Source organism: Microtus oregoni, unplaced genomic scaffold (assembly GCF_018167655.1).
Source record: "Microtus oregoni isolate MIOR12 unplaced genomic scaffold, Mior012 000029F_ref0000214, whole genome shotgun sequence".
Lineage (NCBI taxonomy): Eukaryota > Metazoa > Chordata > Mammalia > Rodentia > Cricetidae > Microtus > Microtus oregoni.
The window spans coordinates 29,563,319-29,581,871 of NW_024543088.1; the positions used below are offsets into that span (position 1 = coordinate 29,563,319).

Consider the following 18,553-nt stretch of genomic DNA (forward strand, 5'->3'; position numbering starts at 1 on the left):
CAGAAAACTTGTATTTACATGCCTGGTGGCTAAGAATATTCAACAATTTTTCAACTATTAGATCTTTGGATTTCTTTTTAAAGGCATCTGTTAACCTCACTGGTTCACTGGTCCATTTACTGACTGGTTCTGATTGACTTTTTTTGTTTTTTTGGTTTTTTTTGCCTTATGGGTTTAGATGTGGTCTCATGTAGCCCAGGATTTTCTCAGACTTATGGTGAGGCAGAAGATGACCTCAACTGTTTTGATCATCTGACCTCTATTTCTTGTGCTTGGATTACAGATGTGTGCAGTGGCTAGAATCCAAGGCCTTGTAAGTGCCAGACAAGTGCTCTACCTGGTGATTACAACCCTAGCCTCTTGGAATTATTATTTGTCACCTTTATATGTTCCGGACAGTAATAACCTGCCTGAGGTATACCTGGCAGAACATTTGCTGTAGGCGGGGTTCTGTTCTCACTTCTTCTGTAGTTTGCTCTTTTCAGTTTGTCACTGCCTTCTTAGGGCAGTATTGCACTCCGGGGCAGTGACAGGTTCTATTTAGACACCTGACTTCTGGGTGTGTTCTGTTTTCAGGCCCCCACATCTCAAGATGGTGCCTACTCATGGACCTTGAAGTCATACCGTGTGGCAGAATAGTTCTTCTCCACTGCTGATCCATCACTTGCTTTAGTAGGATTTGAGTGTGTGCATGCTATGGGCTTGTTCTGAGTCTGAGTCTGTTCTCTTCACCAGGTCTCCCTTGGATGAGGCATTTTTTCCCCTTGCTCTTCCCAGGGAACTATGTGCTTGACGTGTTTGGCGTGGCTGCTTTTTGCAGGGTTGCCTTTCTCATTTCCCATACATTTCAGTTGTCCTATCACCCTCTGCCTATGTGAAGGTTGGAAGCTCTTCCTCTTCTGTTTAGAATAATCTGCTCTTTCTTATACTGATTTCATTAGCTGCTTCACTTGGAGTACCTTCTAGTTAGCGCTCTTTCTCAGAATCATCAGCATTTTGCATTTGATCAGCATCCCGTAGTTTTTCTGGGTGTATACACTGTGTAGAGAAGGTGTGGCGATAGCCCCCACACAGTTCCTGCCCTCAAGACTGCAGTTTACGAAAACGCCTGGCGAGTGAAACTCAATGACGCAGTGTGAGAAGTAGCGGTGTTTAAGTTCCCTCACCAGTGCTTTGCCATGTGTGCTTTAAGATGAGTTGGACTGTCAGTATTGCTCAATTCGCATGGAGTAGGACAGAGAAGAATCAGGGGTTTCATCTGTCTTCTGAACCTGGCTGTGAAGTATTTTCTCCAGTGCCATTCTGGTTTACGAAGATGTCCACATTTGTAACTGCTTCAGCTTTCTTGAGAGCAGTGATGCAGCAAACTCAGGAAGGCCTTGAATGGCAACGCAGTTGGCACAAAAGAATTGTACATCAGACTAATAATATTTCTTTCTGAATGAAATTATATACTTGGGAGCTATTAGAAAACTCCGTAAATTTGGAATTCCATGTTAATCATGTGTTTGACAGCATACCTCTTTGTGTATGCACATGTACACTTTCTACGGGCTTCTTTTCTAGTGTAGTCATCCTTTGTAGATACCAATTCAGCCTCTGCAGTAAAAAGACTTAAGACCAGTTATCATTGATTAAATATATTTTAAAAGAAATGGTATTCAGATGATGGATAATCCTTTGAACTGTTCTGTGCCTAATATATACTATCAAAATGAGTGGATTTAAAATGGTATTTAAACAATCTGAAATTAAGTATCTGAAATATAAGAAATACATTACAAAAAGTTTAAAAAGTACAGAAACCAAGAAGCTGGCATTTATAATATAGATACATATATGCATTTATGTTTGTATCTCTAATCCTGAAAAATAGTTTCTCCAAAGTATAGTCCTATGTACTATGTATTATAGACTTTGTTTTCTGTTAATTATTATTACTGCTTTTATATGAAATCTTGCTGTGCACCTCATGCTGGCTTGAACTTTCAATCTTTCCTCACGAGCCCCTGAATGCTGGGATTACAAACTGCCATTCTTCCTACATGTAGTCTTCTTTTTAAAATTCTTTTCTCAAATATGGTGCTCATAAGACTAATATAAAAACTTGACCTATTCTTTGAACGTAAGTGTTTCCATTAGTACTATAATAAGATCAGTTAATAAGGCCAAGCATTTGGTGATATTCATCATTGGCAATACATTGTGAACACTTGTTTCCTCTAAGTTGAAAATACATATGGATTAGCCAAGAAAAATTCTGTACTAATTAGTTGAAATATTTTAGAGACTTCATGTTGGAAGTCTCTAGACTTTTTTTGGCAATAGAATTTTTTTGGCAATAATTTCTTCCAGTTTATTGGAATTAAAAAGGGCTGTCAACTTGTCAGGGAAAATTGAGCTTTTACTGTTAAACATTGACTTTTAATTCCAGCCTTGCTACCAATGACCATATTGTATAGTCCTTATGCAGACCATCTCTCTGCCCAGGATGTTAACTAGTATAATTTGACAGCACTCACTCCATGTATTGAACAGTGACTCAAGCTGGGCCTCAAGTGTTTAGAAGTTTCTGAATATACATCTGATGATAAGAACACATTTCAATTGGAATTACTAGTTTAACAGTTACATTTGAAAAGAACATATTTATTGGGCAGAAATGATTCCTGTGCTGTATAACCTTTTCAAAATAGTCTTGACATCTCCAAGATCCCCCTACGTTATTTCAAATGATCCATGGCTGCTAAATTAGGGGAGGATCCATGGTCTCGAGGATTCCCGTTATCTTGGATTGCAGATAACTGGGGAGTACCTGTTGGTATACACAAAACTAGGAATTCCATTCTAGCTTACGTGTCCAGCCATTAAGGAAGGTGACTAACCTCAGAGGAGAGATCGCCTCCCTGAGGAAATAAGGTGAGATCTCTGAAATAAGCTGAACTCTAGAAGAACTACAGGTCAGGTGCAGCAAGAATCGGTGACTCTTCAAACCCTGCTAGAAACCAGACTTCCTGTGCAACACTGTGCAAAGCATTGTTGACTCTAGTTGCGCCCTAGAGAGGCAAATGGGAGCTTGTAGAGCTCTGGGTTCTGAGCTCGGGAGGAAGAGCTAACCATTGATTTGTGGCACACTTGCAGGACATTTAGTACGCTCTATGGTTTTTTATTTTGTGACTTTTGTTTTGTTTTATGTGTATGAGTGTTTTTCTGTTTTTATATATGTACAACACATGGGTGCCTGGTGCCTGTGGAGGCCAGAAGAATGTGCTGGACTCACTGTTATAAGCTGACATGTGGGTTGCTGGGATCCAAACCAAGGTCCTTTGCAAAAACAATAATTGTTCTTTTTTTTATTTATTTATTTTTATTGAGAAAAGGAAGAAAAAAAAAAAACAAGTTTCCACCTCCTCCCAGCCTCCCATTTCCCTCCCCCTCCTCCCACCCTTCTCCCCTTCCTCCTATCCTTCTCCCCCTCCTCCCACTCCTCTCCCCTTCCCTCTCCAGTCCAAAGAGCAGTCAGGGTTCCCTGCCCTGTGGTAAGTCCTAGGTCCTCCCCCCTCCGTCCATGTCTAGGAAGGTGAACATCCAAACTGGCTAGGCTCCCACAAAGCCAGCACATTGTGTAGGATCAAAACCCCGTGCCATTGTCCTTGGCTTCTCATCAGCCCTCATTGTTCGCCATGTTCAGAGAGTCCAGTTTTAACCCATGCTTTTTCAGTCACATTCCAGCCGGGGAGAAAATTGGGATCTTGGGGGTGGGGTGGGATGGGGGTAAGGGGAGATGGGGAGAGAAAAGGGAGAAGGGGAGGATGGGGGGAACTTGGGGAAAAAGGAAGATTGGGATAAAGGAAGGTAGGATAGGGGAGCACGGAAGCACAATTCTTAGTTAAGGGAGCCACCTTAGGGTTGGCAAAAGACTTGAACCTATACTGGCTCCCAGGAGCCCAAGCCGAGGTCTTCAGTTAGTACCTTGGGCAGCTGAGGATAGGGAACCGGAAATGACCCTAGCCTATAGCAATACTGATGAATATCTTGCATATCATCATTGTGAGCTCACAATAATTGTTCTTAACCACCGAGCTATTTCTTCAGCCCCGTCACTAGGAATTTTGGTGAATAATGAGTTAATACTTGATTAGACATTTTATGCATTGTTATTTATTTAAGCTAGTAAATTGCAAAATATTGAAATTGTTTTGAAGTACACAAAATTCTTTTCTATTTATGCAGATGTATAGTAATACTAATAATTTTTCCATTCTGCTCTTCCTCCTCTACAGTATGTCGAGATTTTGCTGTCCTGGAGGACCACACCCTGGCTCATAGCCTGCAGGAACAAGAGAGTAAGTATCAGCTCTAATTCATGAGCCTGCAGCTTTTTCTTTAGTGGTAGCTTGAGGCTGTTTCTTCCTGTTAGGTAAAGAGAAAGTCACTAAGAATACCTCATATCTGCCCTGAAGAAAGGTCTTGGCAAGTGACAAGGATAAATAATGAATTCTGCATATTTTGAAATGAGTCAGGGATAGGAATAGTGCTCACTGTCTGGAGGAAAAGGACTGTTCCCTTCCTTCCATAGAAGGGAGACAGTGGTTGTAAATGTATCTGTAGTAAGTATGTCAGAAGCTTGCCCTCGGAATAGAAACTGGGACATTTTCCATAGGCAATAGTAGTGTCTGTGTTAAGTCACACTGCAGATTTTTTTTGTAGTTTGAGATAGGGTCTCCTGTAGCCCAGGCTGATCGGAAACCCCCTATTGTAGTTTAGGATGATCTTGGGAATCTGATCCTACTACTGCCTCTGTGTCCCAAGCGCTGGCATTGCAGGCATGTGACACCACACCCTAATGATACCCTGCTGAGGATGGGACTTGGGTCTCCCTGCATGCTAGGCATACACTCTGCTAACAAAGGTATATTCCCAACCCCACATGGTGGATTTTTCTGAATAGTTAGTGTTTTAGTAGAAAGTAAAACCCATCTAGATAGTATTTTATGAGTTCATGATTTGAGAGTTCTTGGAATGGCAACAGAGTTCAGTAGAAAGAACAGTGGCCAGCTTAGAGTGTCTATATAGACATCCTGGCACTGCTACATTTATGTCACGTGATCGGAAAAGCAATTGACTTATTCCTGTTGGTCTCCTTTTTACTCGGTAGAGTAACTCCTGAAGCAGTTTTATCTTTTGTTAAAAGCATGAAGTGGAGTAGTGGGTATATAGACTTTTATAATGGTGAGGCTCTACATAAGCTTTTTATTGACCTGTCAACACATTGTCACTCCCCTTCTAATGATCCTGTCCAGTTGAGCATCATTTGGCATCAAACATTCAGCGGAACCGTCTGGTCCAGCATGATCTGCAGGTGGCTAAGCAGCTCCAAGAGGAAGATCTAAAAGCCCAAGCTCAGCTCCAGAAGCGATACAAAGACCTGTGAGATCTGGGGAATGGCACTGATAGAAGCATGCCTATGGGACAGCAGCCGGGGCAGGGAGGGCCCCTCTGACTCTCCGTGTCTTTTCTGTCTGGGATTACAAATTATGGCTGATCAGTAATTCTCTTTGTTACTGAAATATGCATTGGGAAATGTTAGTCATAGTACTCACACTTTTCACTCTTTGACTTTGAGCTGATTCGTTTGTCTCTTTCAATTTAGTCTTTGTACCTATGCCATGAAGAAGATAATCTCTTATCTTCTGACTGTAAGTTTGTTTGGGGGAAGCATTGGAATAATAGACAATTCTTTATGTGCCATAATGGGTTCCTTTAGTTTTCTTAGCTGTGTTTGCTATACCATCTTTCTTTGGTTTCCTTACTTTTTAAGAAGCACAATGTTCTAGAAAGCACTGAGGTGTAATATCATGGATTATAAATGCTAAATGGTGAGAAAATGTTGTGGGCTCCTAGGAAGCGAGAAGTAGCAGCTTTCAGCCTTTTCTTCCTGGCAGTCTGGCTAGCTGGCACAGCAGAAATTTCCATTAATGGTATTTTTCACTCAGATTGGGACCTTTAGCTACTTCGAGCCAGGGTGACCAGCATTGACTGCTCTGTGCTTATAGTGCCCCTTCCTCATGGTTCTGTCCATTTATCCAACTGTGCTAGCACTGACCCTGCCTAGAAGCAGGCTTTGATGTTGTGAAGCTAAGCGTGAGTTTCACTTTTGTAACTTCTGTGTTGCTTGTGACCTTTGGAATTTTATCTGGTTTTCCACGTTGTGCTTTCTCTATCTCCTTTTTAAAGTTGATTTCTGTGTGATAATGGGTAAGATCCTAACTTATTCAACCTGTAACAAAGTCTAAACCATTTTTTTTTAACTTATTTGGTGGCATGAGAAGTCATTGCTCATGGATGACCAAAATCAGGTCTGCAGACTTTTCATTTAGGGATTGTTTCTTTGCTACCCTGTCTTCAAACATAATCCGATATGTCTTCACAATAGTATGTATGGTCACACTTCTACTTTTAGATACATCTACCAATTTCCAAAAATATTCAACATTTTGTGATATAAATGAAAATGATTTTTATCTCCTTGGGTTTGTTAGACTATTTTGGTTTCAGTCACTCCAGAGAAGTTAGCGTTTCCCTGACAATACTTTGTAATGTATCTTGCTGATTCTTAATGGAATATACAGCCACATCTGAGAGTCAAAGAACATTTGAAGTTCAATTGTTGGAGGGAAAATGGGAGGAGATATATTTGTTTAGTAGGTGAACTGCAAATTATAAGTTGAATTTTTCCAACTTGTTTTGAAGTAGTCATTTCTAAACATAATTTTGTTCATTTTTCCTAGATGGTTACTTTATACAAGAGATAACTCCCCAGAATTATCACAGTCTAGAATTTTAACTCTCATTTTTCTTAAAGCCTGAAGCCAGAACACTGTACCTAGGATTGTAATTTATAGTTAGTTACTTCTCAGAGAACCAGACTTCTTAAAGATAGTAGGAGAGTTTGCTTAATGATTAAGACTACTTGCTGCAGTGGAAGAGGTCTGGGTTTTGTTCCCATTACCAGCTCACAACCATCTATAACTCCGTCTAGAAGGGATCTGAGAATGTCTTCTTGCCTACTTGGGTACCAAACGTGTATGTGGTGCCTATTCATACAGACAGGCACTCAAGACATACACATAAAATAAATGAATATATCTTAAAGGTGCTATGTTAAGGTTTCTTTTCTCTTACCAAAATGATTGCCCTGGTTTCACCCATCTGAATGTCTAAAAGACTTACTTTATTTGTTTCCTCTGTATTGTACTTTATTTTGTGTTCATAGTAGGCATTGCTTAAATTTCTGTTTTATATATTAATGTGAAAATCGGACAAATAAGCAGAAACTAAAAACAAAAGCCATGATAGCGGCAATGTCTCTAACGTCTAAAGCATTGAGAAAACCAACATTTCCTAAAGAAGCCTCCACTGAGAACCACAGTTAAAGAACACGAGCTCTTTTTGTCCTTTTAAATTTTATAAATCTTTTAGTGTTCATTTCTAAATTTAAAAATAATATAGATCATATTTATACAAAACTTAAAATCATACACTACCTCTGATTATAAAATTATTGATGTTTTTATGATCTTGCTCACATTCTTTTTCTGTGTGCTCTGTATTTGCATATTGGTGGGTATTGATCTCCTGGACTATAGAGCTTCTGCAGGATTCTGGGAGACCCTCTATCTTCCTGTAGAGTGGCCCCACTTGGGTAAAGCAATGTAACTTTCATTTTATCTGAAGGAATGCCAGATTTTCCACACAGTCACTTTATGATCCAACTTTTTACTTGGTTCAGCTGGGCAGTGGTCTTTTCTGTCGTTGTCATGTAAATTGAATTGTAACAGTTTATAATAGTTTTCAATGAACTGTTCTGTGTAACAAAAGTGTTCCCTTGTGTCCTTCGTCTATATCGCCTATACCTTTGTTTTATAGTGAACAACACGACTGTGAAATTGCTCAAGAAATTCAGGAGAAACTGACTATAGAGGCCGAGAGACGACGAATTCAGGAGAAGAAGGATGAGGTATGACTTTGGTGAGGTCCTGCATCCTTTCTGGATGACAGCTGGACTTCTCATATGGAATGCAGTAGGGCTTAGGTGTTGTTTTGTGTGCACCACTGTTTATGGCCTCTTGATGGCTTGTGTCCTGGGGAAGTCTTGACATGAAATCTGAATTCATTTTCTAGCACTGCTGTCTCCATCATGATGGAGGATAGGAACTTATTCTCAGAAACAGGAAGTCTAAGATGACGTTCTCTGGGAAGCTGTGCCCCAGCTGCCCATCTTCATTGTCATAGGCAAGAAGCTCATGATTAGTTCGAGGACCCTGTCATATCCTATATGACCTTAAATTATTATATCCACAAAGGCCTCAAATAAGACCCCATTCTGAGGCTCGGAGTAAGTGAAATGTGAGCATTCTTCAGCTTGCTAAAACTCTTCATGTGGGTTGCAGCGGTTGCGAGCAAGCTTAGAGAGCAGCTCCCTCGAAAGTGAGCAGTCAGTTATTGTGAGGTCCCAGGAGCTGGTATTATTCTCACTCACTTTTTATGCTGACCCAAAGCATTTGATTCTTCCATTCTTGTTAAGTTCATTTTTAAAGCTGAAATGAATAATTTGACAATAATGCTTTGATTGTTAGAAGATGAATTTGTAGATGTTTGCTGTTGTGCTGTTTATTTGTAAGAATCTATAATGAGAACGCTCTAAGGCTGAGAATTTTATGTACACTAATTCTGTGTCTACCTTCTTTCACATATCTTAGGCTGTTGGTGGTCATTGTACTGACTTAGAGCACTGTAGAAAGCAATTGGTCAACTTTAATGGCAGCATTACAGTCTGATTTGTTAAATTTCCAGAAACATCTTTTACAGCTACAGGGGATGCTACTAATAATAATCACATAAATTGAGACTCTTGTGAGCTAATTTACTCGTGTCACTTTTAGATATAGCAGGGTCATTAGCAAATAAGCCTACAAAGAGCCACCTTTGCACCTAAAGATTCATTCAGTGACCAGTGATTGTGAAATATCTGAGTATATATAGCTGTTTGTTAAAGAAATAAATTGTGATTATCTGATAATTATCACTACATGTAAGAATTAGGGTTGACTTCTGACCCACTCTGTTAGTATCACAAGAACCCTATTCTTACTGCAGGATGTCATGCTTCCTTATAGTAAATGCTTTCCTTTGGGATGAAACCAGGCTGAAATAAGTAATTGTATTTTATAGACAGGAAGCTTCTTTTTGTAAATTAACAGATAGATTGACCTCTTATAAATGCTACTTATATTCTCTAACCCTTCCTCAATTCAGGAAGCCATGGGATAGAAAGAGAAACCAAACACTTGATTTTAAGTATATGGGTTCAAGTAAGCAAGGTAGTTATTAATTCCAGTTTGCAGACCAAGAAAGTAAGTCTTAAATAGTGACTTGGTTCCATATTATAGTAAGATGCTAGAGAAATTTGTTTATACTGTTTAGTTCTGACTTATATGTACTGTGGCACAATATAAAACCTGTGTTTTAGAGTTGGAATGCTCAGGCCTAAATTTTAGCTTTTTAGCTTTTAACTATTTGATTTCCACCTGTTCAATTAAGTATGCAGTCTTCGGTTCCCAAGTGGCAGTCCTGTCAGTTGATACACCTTTGCACTGAAAGGCTGTGGTAGGGTTTTAGTGAGGTGGTGTGTAAGGGGCCTCTGCTACTTAAGTGGAGAATTGCTTTTCCTTTAGCTTTTGACTGGTTGGTTTTTCCACTTCCATTCCCTTATAACAATATGGATTTTTTTCCCCAGAGTATATATTTGCAAAATTAGGAAAAAATTAAGTAAGCTAAATATGTTCCATTGTGGTGTGATTTAAGGGTCTTCCTTTCAGGCCTTCTATTTGCTTGCCCTCCACTGTATTTTGACCTGTCCCCTTTTCCTAGCAGAGTCAAAAGTGAACTGAGAAATGTACCCGAGGATTTCAGCAACTAATACTTTATAGTTAACCATAGATGTTTTCAGTTGTTATTTATTATCGTGTTTATTGTAGTTACTGTTGTATGTGTTAGCCCAACAGATATAAGCAAAGAAGCCACTGTGCAGGGAGAAAGATGGAGAAAAAAGGAGGGGCAGAGAGGTAGCTGGTTAGCATTGTGAACCTCTTCTGGTCTCCATTTCCCCTAAATACACTAGTTGAGTTTTCCCTACGTGTCCAGTGGAGAGCCTTGCAGGGCACTGGTAGGGTCTGAGATCCAGTGAGTTGGTTCCATTTTGGTCACAGTAGAGGCATTTGTTGATGTTTTTAAAATGAATCAAGAGAAGCTATATTTAGTTGACTTAACTTGACAATTCTTATAACTCAGTATATATGTATGAAATGTATGTTTCTCTGTGTGTGTGTGTGTGTGTGTATGTGTGTGTATAGAGGCATATCATATTTTGTACATTTAAAACTTGGTCTAGACACATGTGATAGGCAACTATTTTAGGAAAGGTTGGTTTTTCTTATGTAAATATTAGCATGGTTAGCCCTGTCATGCAAGATTATGGTTCTGGTCTAACAATTTGAAGCCATCTGTACTATGAACTGCTCAGAAATAAACTTAGTAACTAATTTATACTCAAAATGAATTCAGTGTTATGTCTGCTTATCCATAGTACCCTCAGGGTATCAAGATTTTATAAAAGTATATTTATATAAGTTTGTTATTTTAAGAGCAGCTCAAATAACATATATTTTTGTTAGTATACTTTTCTGTGATTTGAACTGTAACCTACTTTTTTTTTTTGTAACCTACTTTTATATATTTGTTTCAGTAAGGCTAAGGGAAGGGGGCTCTAGTTGAGAAAACCCTGCTTTCCTTATCCCAGTGATATTGCTACTTTTCTACCTATAGCCTTTTCCAGTTTTCCTGACTTTACAGCACAACCCTTGATTATACCTGCTTTGAGATGTCCCCTAAGTTAGGCATTCATGTGTAAAATGCTAACTAATGAAGTAGACTAGCAATCTACTTGTGTGGTTTTGTTTTCCCCACTTTCCCCCATTACTGACAGTAATTTACAACTCATATTTTTAGATCTCTTTTCATTTTTAAGTTAAAAATGTCTTTCTTTTAAAACTCATGATGACTAGAGGACAGAGGTGAGAATATTACTGGAGAACTAATCCTAATGCACCCCTGTGTAGTGTAGAGTTTCCCTAAAATGCTTGGTCCTGTGATTAATAGAGTGCTCCCTCTGGAAAAGATCTGCAGGCTACCTGGGGCTGCTTTAATGGCTGTCCTAGAGCACTGAGCCACAGTTCCCTGCATTATTTCATGAGCCTTTGCCACTGGATAGATGTAGTTAAGGATCCTGGCCAGTATCCAGATTCTCTGCTATCCGGAACATATTTGGCCTCTTCAAAGAAATTTGCAAATGCATGTTTTCATTGCTCTCTTCCAGCATTCTAGAGAACTTGAACACTGCCCTTCATATGGGTGACACTAGGAAAGGGAGAAATAAAACAGAATGTTCGCAGACTCACATTCTAACCACTCGGTCTTCTGTAAATAGATCATTTCTGCAGACTTGCCCAAAGTAAATCTACCTGATAAATTAAAGCTGATTAGGCCTGAGTTCAGAAAGGGTTAAGATTTTTTGAAGATATGCTTGCCCATTTTATTTCATAAGGTGCATATTTTTAATTTAATAAAAGACTGTCATAACTTTAATAGTTTCTTCTGTCAAGTTTTAAAATTTTTAAGATACATTTTGTTTAACTTATTTTGGAGAATAATACTAGAGATTGAGGTCAGAGCCTTGGATATGCTTGAGGTCCTTTTACACTGAGCTAGACCCTCGGCTTTCAGTGTGCACTTTGAAGAGTTAACTACAGTGTATGTTTTGATTGAATGCTTTCTATTTCTTTGGAGGATCTGGTGAGACAGTATGCTCCTTTCTGGAGGATGTGTTTGTAGGAAGGGAGCTAAGGATCCAGAAGACTTCACATACAAGGTGACCAGTTGACTGACAGTGTCCAGCTCAGTGACTAATACCAGCCGCCTTTGGTTTCAGAGGAAAGCACTTTGGTTATAGCCAAGAGTACGTCAAGCTGCGATGGAGTTGGAAAGCAGAAGAAGAACTCCCTTTGGGGCCTGTGACTTAGGATAGTGGCAGTCTTTTTCAACTCTAGAAAGCCTTTCTTCTAAAGAACCTAAAGCCACTGAGAGCTTAGAAGAAAGGAAACATTTGCTTGTCAAGCACCCGACATGTATTCTCCTCACCGGATAGACCAGCCAGTGCAGTAAAGGAGGTCATGATTCTTGTTCTGCTAGCCCTCAAGGGGTGGACTGTGGCTGCATCATTACTAGGATGGAGCTCAGTACCAGGAAAGCATTGGAAAGTTTCCAGAGTGTTGTTTAATAGAGTTCATTGGCGGGGTGAGGGGCCCATCTCTTTCCATTGTATTGTTTTCTTCAGTTTTCAGAGGCAGCGTTTGTGCTTGCTTGTAGAGCCAGCACTTAGGGAAATGATATTGGGGTGCATAGGAACTGGTGGTACTGAGGGGCACTTCTGCTTCTTTCCACTTCTCTAATCAGCAGGGTAGGAACTTGGAGAACATGTATTTAGCATGATAGTTTTCGGTGTACAAGCTAGAACCTATGACCCCTCTTTCTTCTTGGTTGTTTATTACTCAATAAGACCTTAAAGCAATAGTTCTGGCACACGGGTTCGGCTGAAAGCAGGCTGATTTACTCTGATGTTATTAAGTTGTCAGGAACATTTCAGTTTAAGGATGAATAACTTATACTTGTTATCACACCAAACTCAATTGAAACCGTAAGAAATTTGTCTTGCGTAGTTACTGTTAGTCTCATTATGTCCCTTTCAGACCAGCTGGCTGGGATAGAATCACTAAAGGGACGTTTTCTATCAGTACACTAGAAATTCACATTCGTGTATGGAAAAGCACAAAAAAGGATGTGTCCTCCTTTACACTCACCTGCTCGGGTGCCTGGCATTGCACAGTCTGAGCGTTTAGATAAACTACAAACTTTTCTCAGGGCTCGGTGTGTATTCTACATATTTAAGTTTCAAGTTTGAAACTGGACATTGGCATCCATGTTGTCATATATACAAAACTCTATTCCTGAATGATAAAAATATGTTACAGTCATTTCTAATTTTGTTTCCTGGGATTTGCATCTAACGTGTGTGTGTGTGTGTGTGTGTGTGTGTGTGTGTGTGTATTTGTGACAGAGTTTCTCTGTGTAACAGCCCTGACTGTCCTGGAACTTACTCTGTAGACCAGTCTGGCTTTAAAACTCATAGAGTTCTGCCTGTTGCTGCCTCCTGAGTGTTGGGCTTAAAGGCCTATGCCACCATGTCTGACTCTGACTTTTTTTTTTTTTTTTAGTGTATGTTGAATAATTCTGTCTCCTTTGAATGAATTACTTTGAGTTTTTTTTTCTTTTAGTATATTTTTTGGACACATAAAATTTCAGAAAGACTTTTTTTTGTACCAAATTTCAGAAAGAAAAAAAAGTACTGTTTTTGTACCACTATCTTTATTCCATGTTATAAAGAGCTATCTCAAGTTTCTCATGTTCTTCCCATACTTGTGTTTCGTGCCTTGTTATCTGAGCCTTGAAGAACCTGATGGGGTATGGAGCTTCTCTCCAGAAAAGTGTATAATGTGCACAAAAGTCTCCATGCTCCTCTATGGGGCTTTCATGGGCAGAGTCTTGACATTCAGAATACTACACCGCAAGCAGAACTTTCGGTAACAGTTCATCTTTTTGTATAGTACAGACCAACCACAGACACTGAAGATGTTCAGGAGTGCCTGTGACCCACCCATCATCTTCTCGTCTACCATTTTACTGCAGTATTTTGTATCTTGTACTCTTTAAGCTTTTGGTAATTCCTGGTACTATTAAAACCCTGACTGACAGCCTTGCTCATTCTGTGTTTTGCATATTGCCTGTTGAGATGTTGTGCCTTGTTTAAAGCCGAACAGTTCAGAGCCATAGAATCCTTGAAACACCGGTAGTGTTCCTTCTTTGGTGTCTCTATAGATACTCAGTTGTGCCTAAGGTGTCATCCTCACGTTACAAAGGTTGTTTGTATGCACCTTTTGTCATCTTCGTGGTACTGAGGTTGTTTGTATGTGCCTCTGCAGGGCGGTCATATTTGGGGAGAGAATTAGAATCCATAGCATCTGCTCAGAACGGGGACTGGTGGTGCTTATCTTCTCCTTTTCTCTTAACACAGCAGTATTCCTGTGAAAAGCCAGATCAGAATCACATGATTAGTTTTACAAGTTTTATAACTAAATTATAAGCTAGCTTATTAAGTTTTCTAACTTACTATTTCCTTGCCAATCCAAATCATCTATTTGGATAAAAGACTTCAAAAGACTTATTTTAAAAATTATGCTAGAATCAGCTTTAGACAAAACAACTTGGACTCTCTTTGTAGACTTATCTAGCTTTATGTCTTAATTAGGGAAAAAATAAAGCCTATCATGCGTTTCTAGATTATGCATCCCTGTTGTTGAGCAGTCACATTGGCATTTGAATGACATTTGATGTTTGCATGGAAGGCTGAGGAGCCTTAGACAGCAGAAGACAGCTGACAGGAGGAATTCCAGTTTGCCCTTGTCAGCCTTATTTGCTCTCCGGTGATAGTATTTTCACTTCCTTTTTGCTTTTTAGGACATAGCACGTCTTTTGCAAGAGAAGGAGCTACAAGAAGAGAAAAAGAGGAAGAAGCACATTCCAGAGCCTTCTGGGGGCCGTACTTTTGGGGATAACTACTATCATGAAGATGGAGGTAACAACCAGTGCCTGTGTCATGACCTACCAGTCCTTACCCCAGCTACCAAACTCCTGTTTCAATTGGTCCACAACGTCAGCTAGGGACTGCGGGAAAGATGTGATCTTATCCCAGACCCTGGGTGCATGTAGATTCGTGGCAGTGTTCTGTTTGAGTTTTAAATTTATATTCTACTTTATTTTAATGAATAGCTGTATTTCTTATTTATTCAATGGCCATGTTTTTACTTAGAACTTGAATATGTCTTTGTAACACTAATGCACTCTTGGTGCTGAAGCCATTGTAGTGTTGTGTTAATTACAAAATAATTAATATGGCAAATGGCGGGTACAGTTCTGCATTGACACTTTCCACAAAAAGTCTGAGCAACACTGTTTGAAGAGGAAGGTGCATCATGTGTCAGTCACTGGGTAAACGAGCGTTCTTCACCCTGCTTTCCCCTCTGATTGCCTGCAGTACCACCCAAACTGTGGAATTTACTGTCAGCTTGTGGCCTTGATGATTTCCCTGCTGTTTGATTAGCATGTAGAATTTGGGAAGGAAAGAGTTCCGTGTGTTTAGTGCTGCTTTTCATCGTGGTGCTGATGGTGGTGGTGGGGATTATCTCAAAGTGTGTTGGGAACAGAATATTTGCAAATACAGAACATAGTTCAGCTCTTTTAAAGATTTGTCAGATGAAGAAAATTTCTTCTAGCTTCTTGTCTTCCTGATTATTGAGGTCCAGTTTCAAGACTGTACTTCTAGGGATACCAATGAACAAAATTAAAGACAGCCTAGATAGTAAACATTTACTACAGGGCCTTGAAACCCGATGATCAGCTGCTTTAAAAAAATTTTATCATGTAAAAGTATGTCTTTCCCTTAATGAGCAGACTCAATGTATGTATAGGTGGTAAGATTATTGTAGTTTGAGAATAATGTTGCTCAGTCACTTTTTTCTTTTCTTTCTTTTCTTTTTTCTTTTTCTTTTTTTTTAACTAACATGAATGTAATTGGTTAGCAGTCACTCTCTGGCTTGTATGGGAAGTAGCTTGATGTCTTCCTACATAAATTCAGTTCTTTTTAAAGAGCTATAATGCTCATTTTTCTTCTGAAATTGCATATTGCATCTTACACAAAGAAAGAAGGTTGTTACCATTGTTTTATTTTTTAGGAACCTTCTGGTTCCTACTTACTATTCTTTAGTGTCAAAATCTTAGAAATGCAGAATTTGTGTGGTAGTGGGTTTTGTTTATTTATTTTAAAACTTACTCTTGAAGCATGCTCAGTATAATAAAAATAACTTCAATTTTTAAATTTTATTTTATGTTTTACGTTCACATATGTCTATGCACTGCATATTCCCATGGAGGCCAGAAGAGGGAACTGGAGGTAGAGATGATTGTGAGCCACCGTGTGGCTTCAGAGAATCAATCCTCAGTCCTGGAGAAGCAGCCAGTGCTCGCTACACTTGAGCTACCTCTTCATCCCCTCTGTTTTAAAAGTTTAAGTCTAAAAGAAATTAGGATAGCAGAAGAGTTAACTGAAATGTCCATTTTAGGTACTTGCATTAAAACTCGAACTAACTTGAGCTGGGACTCAAGCCTATGTGTTTTGATTACAGTACTAGTATCCTGATGCACCTTTATTTTAGGAGACGATTTCAACTTTTTGTGATTTTTCTTTAAGAATACCTAGAATTATATTTATTTTAGCTATCTTTCTAAACTTGTAGAGAGTGGAGTAGAATAAAGGCTTGTTTCTAGGTGTTAAGAGAATATTAAGGAATAGAAAATGTTGGCTCCTCCAGGCTTGTTTGGACAGTGGTATTTCTTTTCCGTTGGAGATGATGTGTGTTTTTGACTGTACAATTTTCCCTTATCCATCCTTGAGTTAGACCTAGTTGGGTTCCATAAGAGCTGTGCTCTTCATCTGTCGTTACAAAGCAGCATTGTGCTCTATGTAAGGATTCTTTCCCAACACACATGATCAATTCTTGGATTCTGCTTTATCTTTTAATAGAGTCTGATTTTTGCCTTTGTTATTTAATAATCACAGTATATCAGTGCTTGTCCTTTCATCTTTTGCTATATATATATAAGCTTTAATAAATCTTAAAAATGATTATCTATAGATTTTAAATTTTAAATTAATCCAAAATATTTGTGAATGTTCATAGAAAAATAGCATAAATTATTCCTTTGTTAATCCTCTTTCTCTTTAAAGCCACTTGCCTGGTATCATGTTCATATTTGCGATTATTTCTAAATACATGAATAACCTTTGAAGACTATCACTCTAATCCCTTAGGACAATTTGCAGTTTGACAAAGGTACTTACTCTGACTTCTCTAAGGCATTTTTCTCATCTGTAAAATGAAGTTACAAAAATATACTTCTCATGGATTATGAAAAGATCAAATAATATAATTTTGATGAGTGACCTGTAAACTTTAAAGTTATATATATATGTGTGTGTGTGTATAAATATATATAGTGTATATATAATACATACACAGACATACATTTGTATTTTGTTTCAACAAAATCTTACCTTGGATGACAAATATGGAGACACACTTAAAATGTAGACACATATGTGTTGTATATGTGTGTGCCATCCATATCACACAGATTGCAATGAAAGCATAATTATACTTGACAAATAACTTGGTCTCAAGAACATCCAAATCTCTCTGCAACTAGAATGGTTGGAATAGGTTCAAGCAGAATCCCTCACTGTGTTCTCTCCTACCCCAGATTTAAAGATGCCATCATAGAAAATAAAACTACTGTTTAGGAAGAATTAAAAAATTCATAGTCTCATAGTTCATCTCCAAACAAGTTCCTTTGTGTTTGCTCTGAGCTTCCCGATGGACTTTACTCATAGCGCCCCCTGAACACGCTGGTATAGACACACTGGTAAGCCAGCTCTCTGAATGCGGTCATCATTTCATACCTTGTCAGTATTACATTAATTCTGGCAGCCAGTTAATTCTTTCTCTGTTGTGAAGACGGAGTTAACAGGAGTTAAAAGGGCAGTTTTTTTTTTGTTATTTTTTTGTTTTTTTTTTTTTAACTATACAACTTGCTAGGCTTCTCTTTTAAATCAGGTACAAATTTGATTCTGAACTATGGAGAAAATCATTTTATAAGGATCTGTTAAAGAAAGCAGATTTTACTCTAGACCCACCTTTGAAGGGAAGTTCCTTTTCTTTACAAAATGTAAAAGAAACCTGAGGTTGTTGTGGAGGCTGTTTTATCAGTATTGTATTTAGCATATTTTCCTTCTTTATTTATATAAATATATAAAGCACTTTTACATACTTTATATTACAGTCAAAACACACAACCTGACCAAGACCCCTTAAGTCTGCCTGCTTGTGGAAGCTGTTTTAGTATTCAGCAAATGTCTGATTATAGCAAAGAAGAGCTTAGTTATCTGAGCATTTTTTTTATGGAATGAAATTTGATTTTACTATTTCTAAAGTGTAGTAAAAGGCTTTAGAAATGTTACAGTTACTCTGGTCTTGCAAAATGCGCACTAATTTACTTTCTTGTTTTTATAGTATGCTTGGACCTGATAAAGCCCCATAAAAACATCCATGTATGTAGGTTTTTTTTTCTTTTAAATTGGAGAATTTGCATTTGTAGCTTATACTTTATGTTTGTATTTAGAAGACAGTATGGATGTTTTTAAAATGTATTTGGAAAATGACACCTGTTCATGTCATTCCCATTTTAGCTTTTTCCTTGATAGGGT

The 18,553-nt window shown here is 38.4% G+C and overlaps 1 protein-coding gene across 4 annotated transcripts in view; it reads left to right on the plus strand.

Annotated features, from left to right (window-relative positions):
* The window catches only part of Ccdc50 (coiled-coil domain containing 50), a 63,911-nt gene that overhangs the window by 21,321 nt on the left and 24,037 nt on the right, over window positions 1-18,553 (plus strand). For all 4 annotated transcript variants that reach the window (XM_041677890.1, XM_041677889.1, XM_041677892.1 and 1 more), the window contains exons 2-5: window positions 4,284-4,346; window positions 5,304-5,430; window positions 7,930-8,020; window positions 14,692-14,809. In XM_041677890.1, coding sequence (XP_041533824.1) covers window positions 4,284-4,346; window positions 5,304-5,430; window positions 7,930-8,020; window positions 14,692-14,809 — 399 coding nt within the window. The remainder of the gene's footprint in view (window positions 1-4,283; window positions 4,347-5,303; window positions 5,431-7,929; window positions 8,021-14,691; window positions 14,810-18,553) is intronic.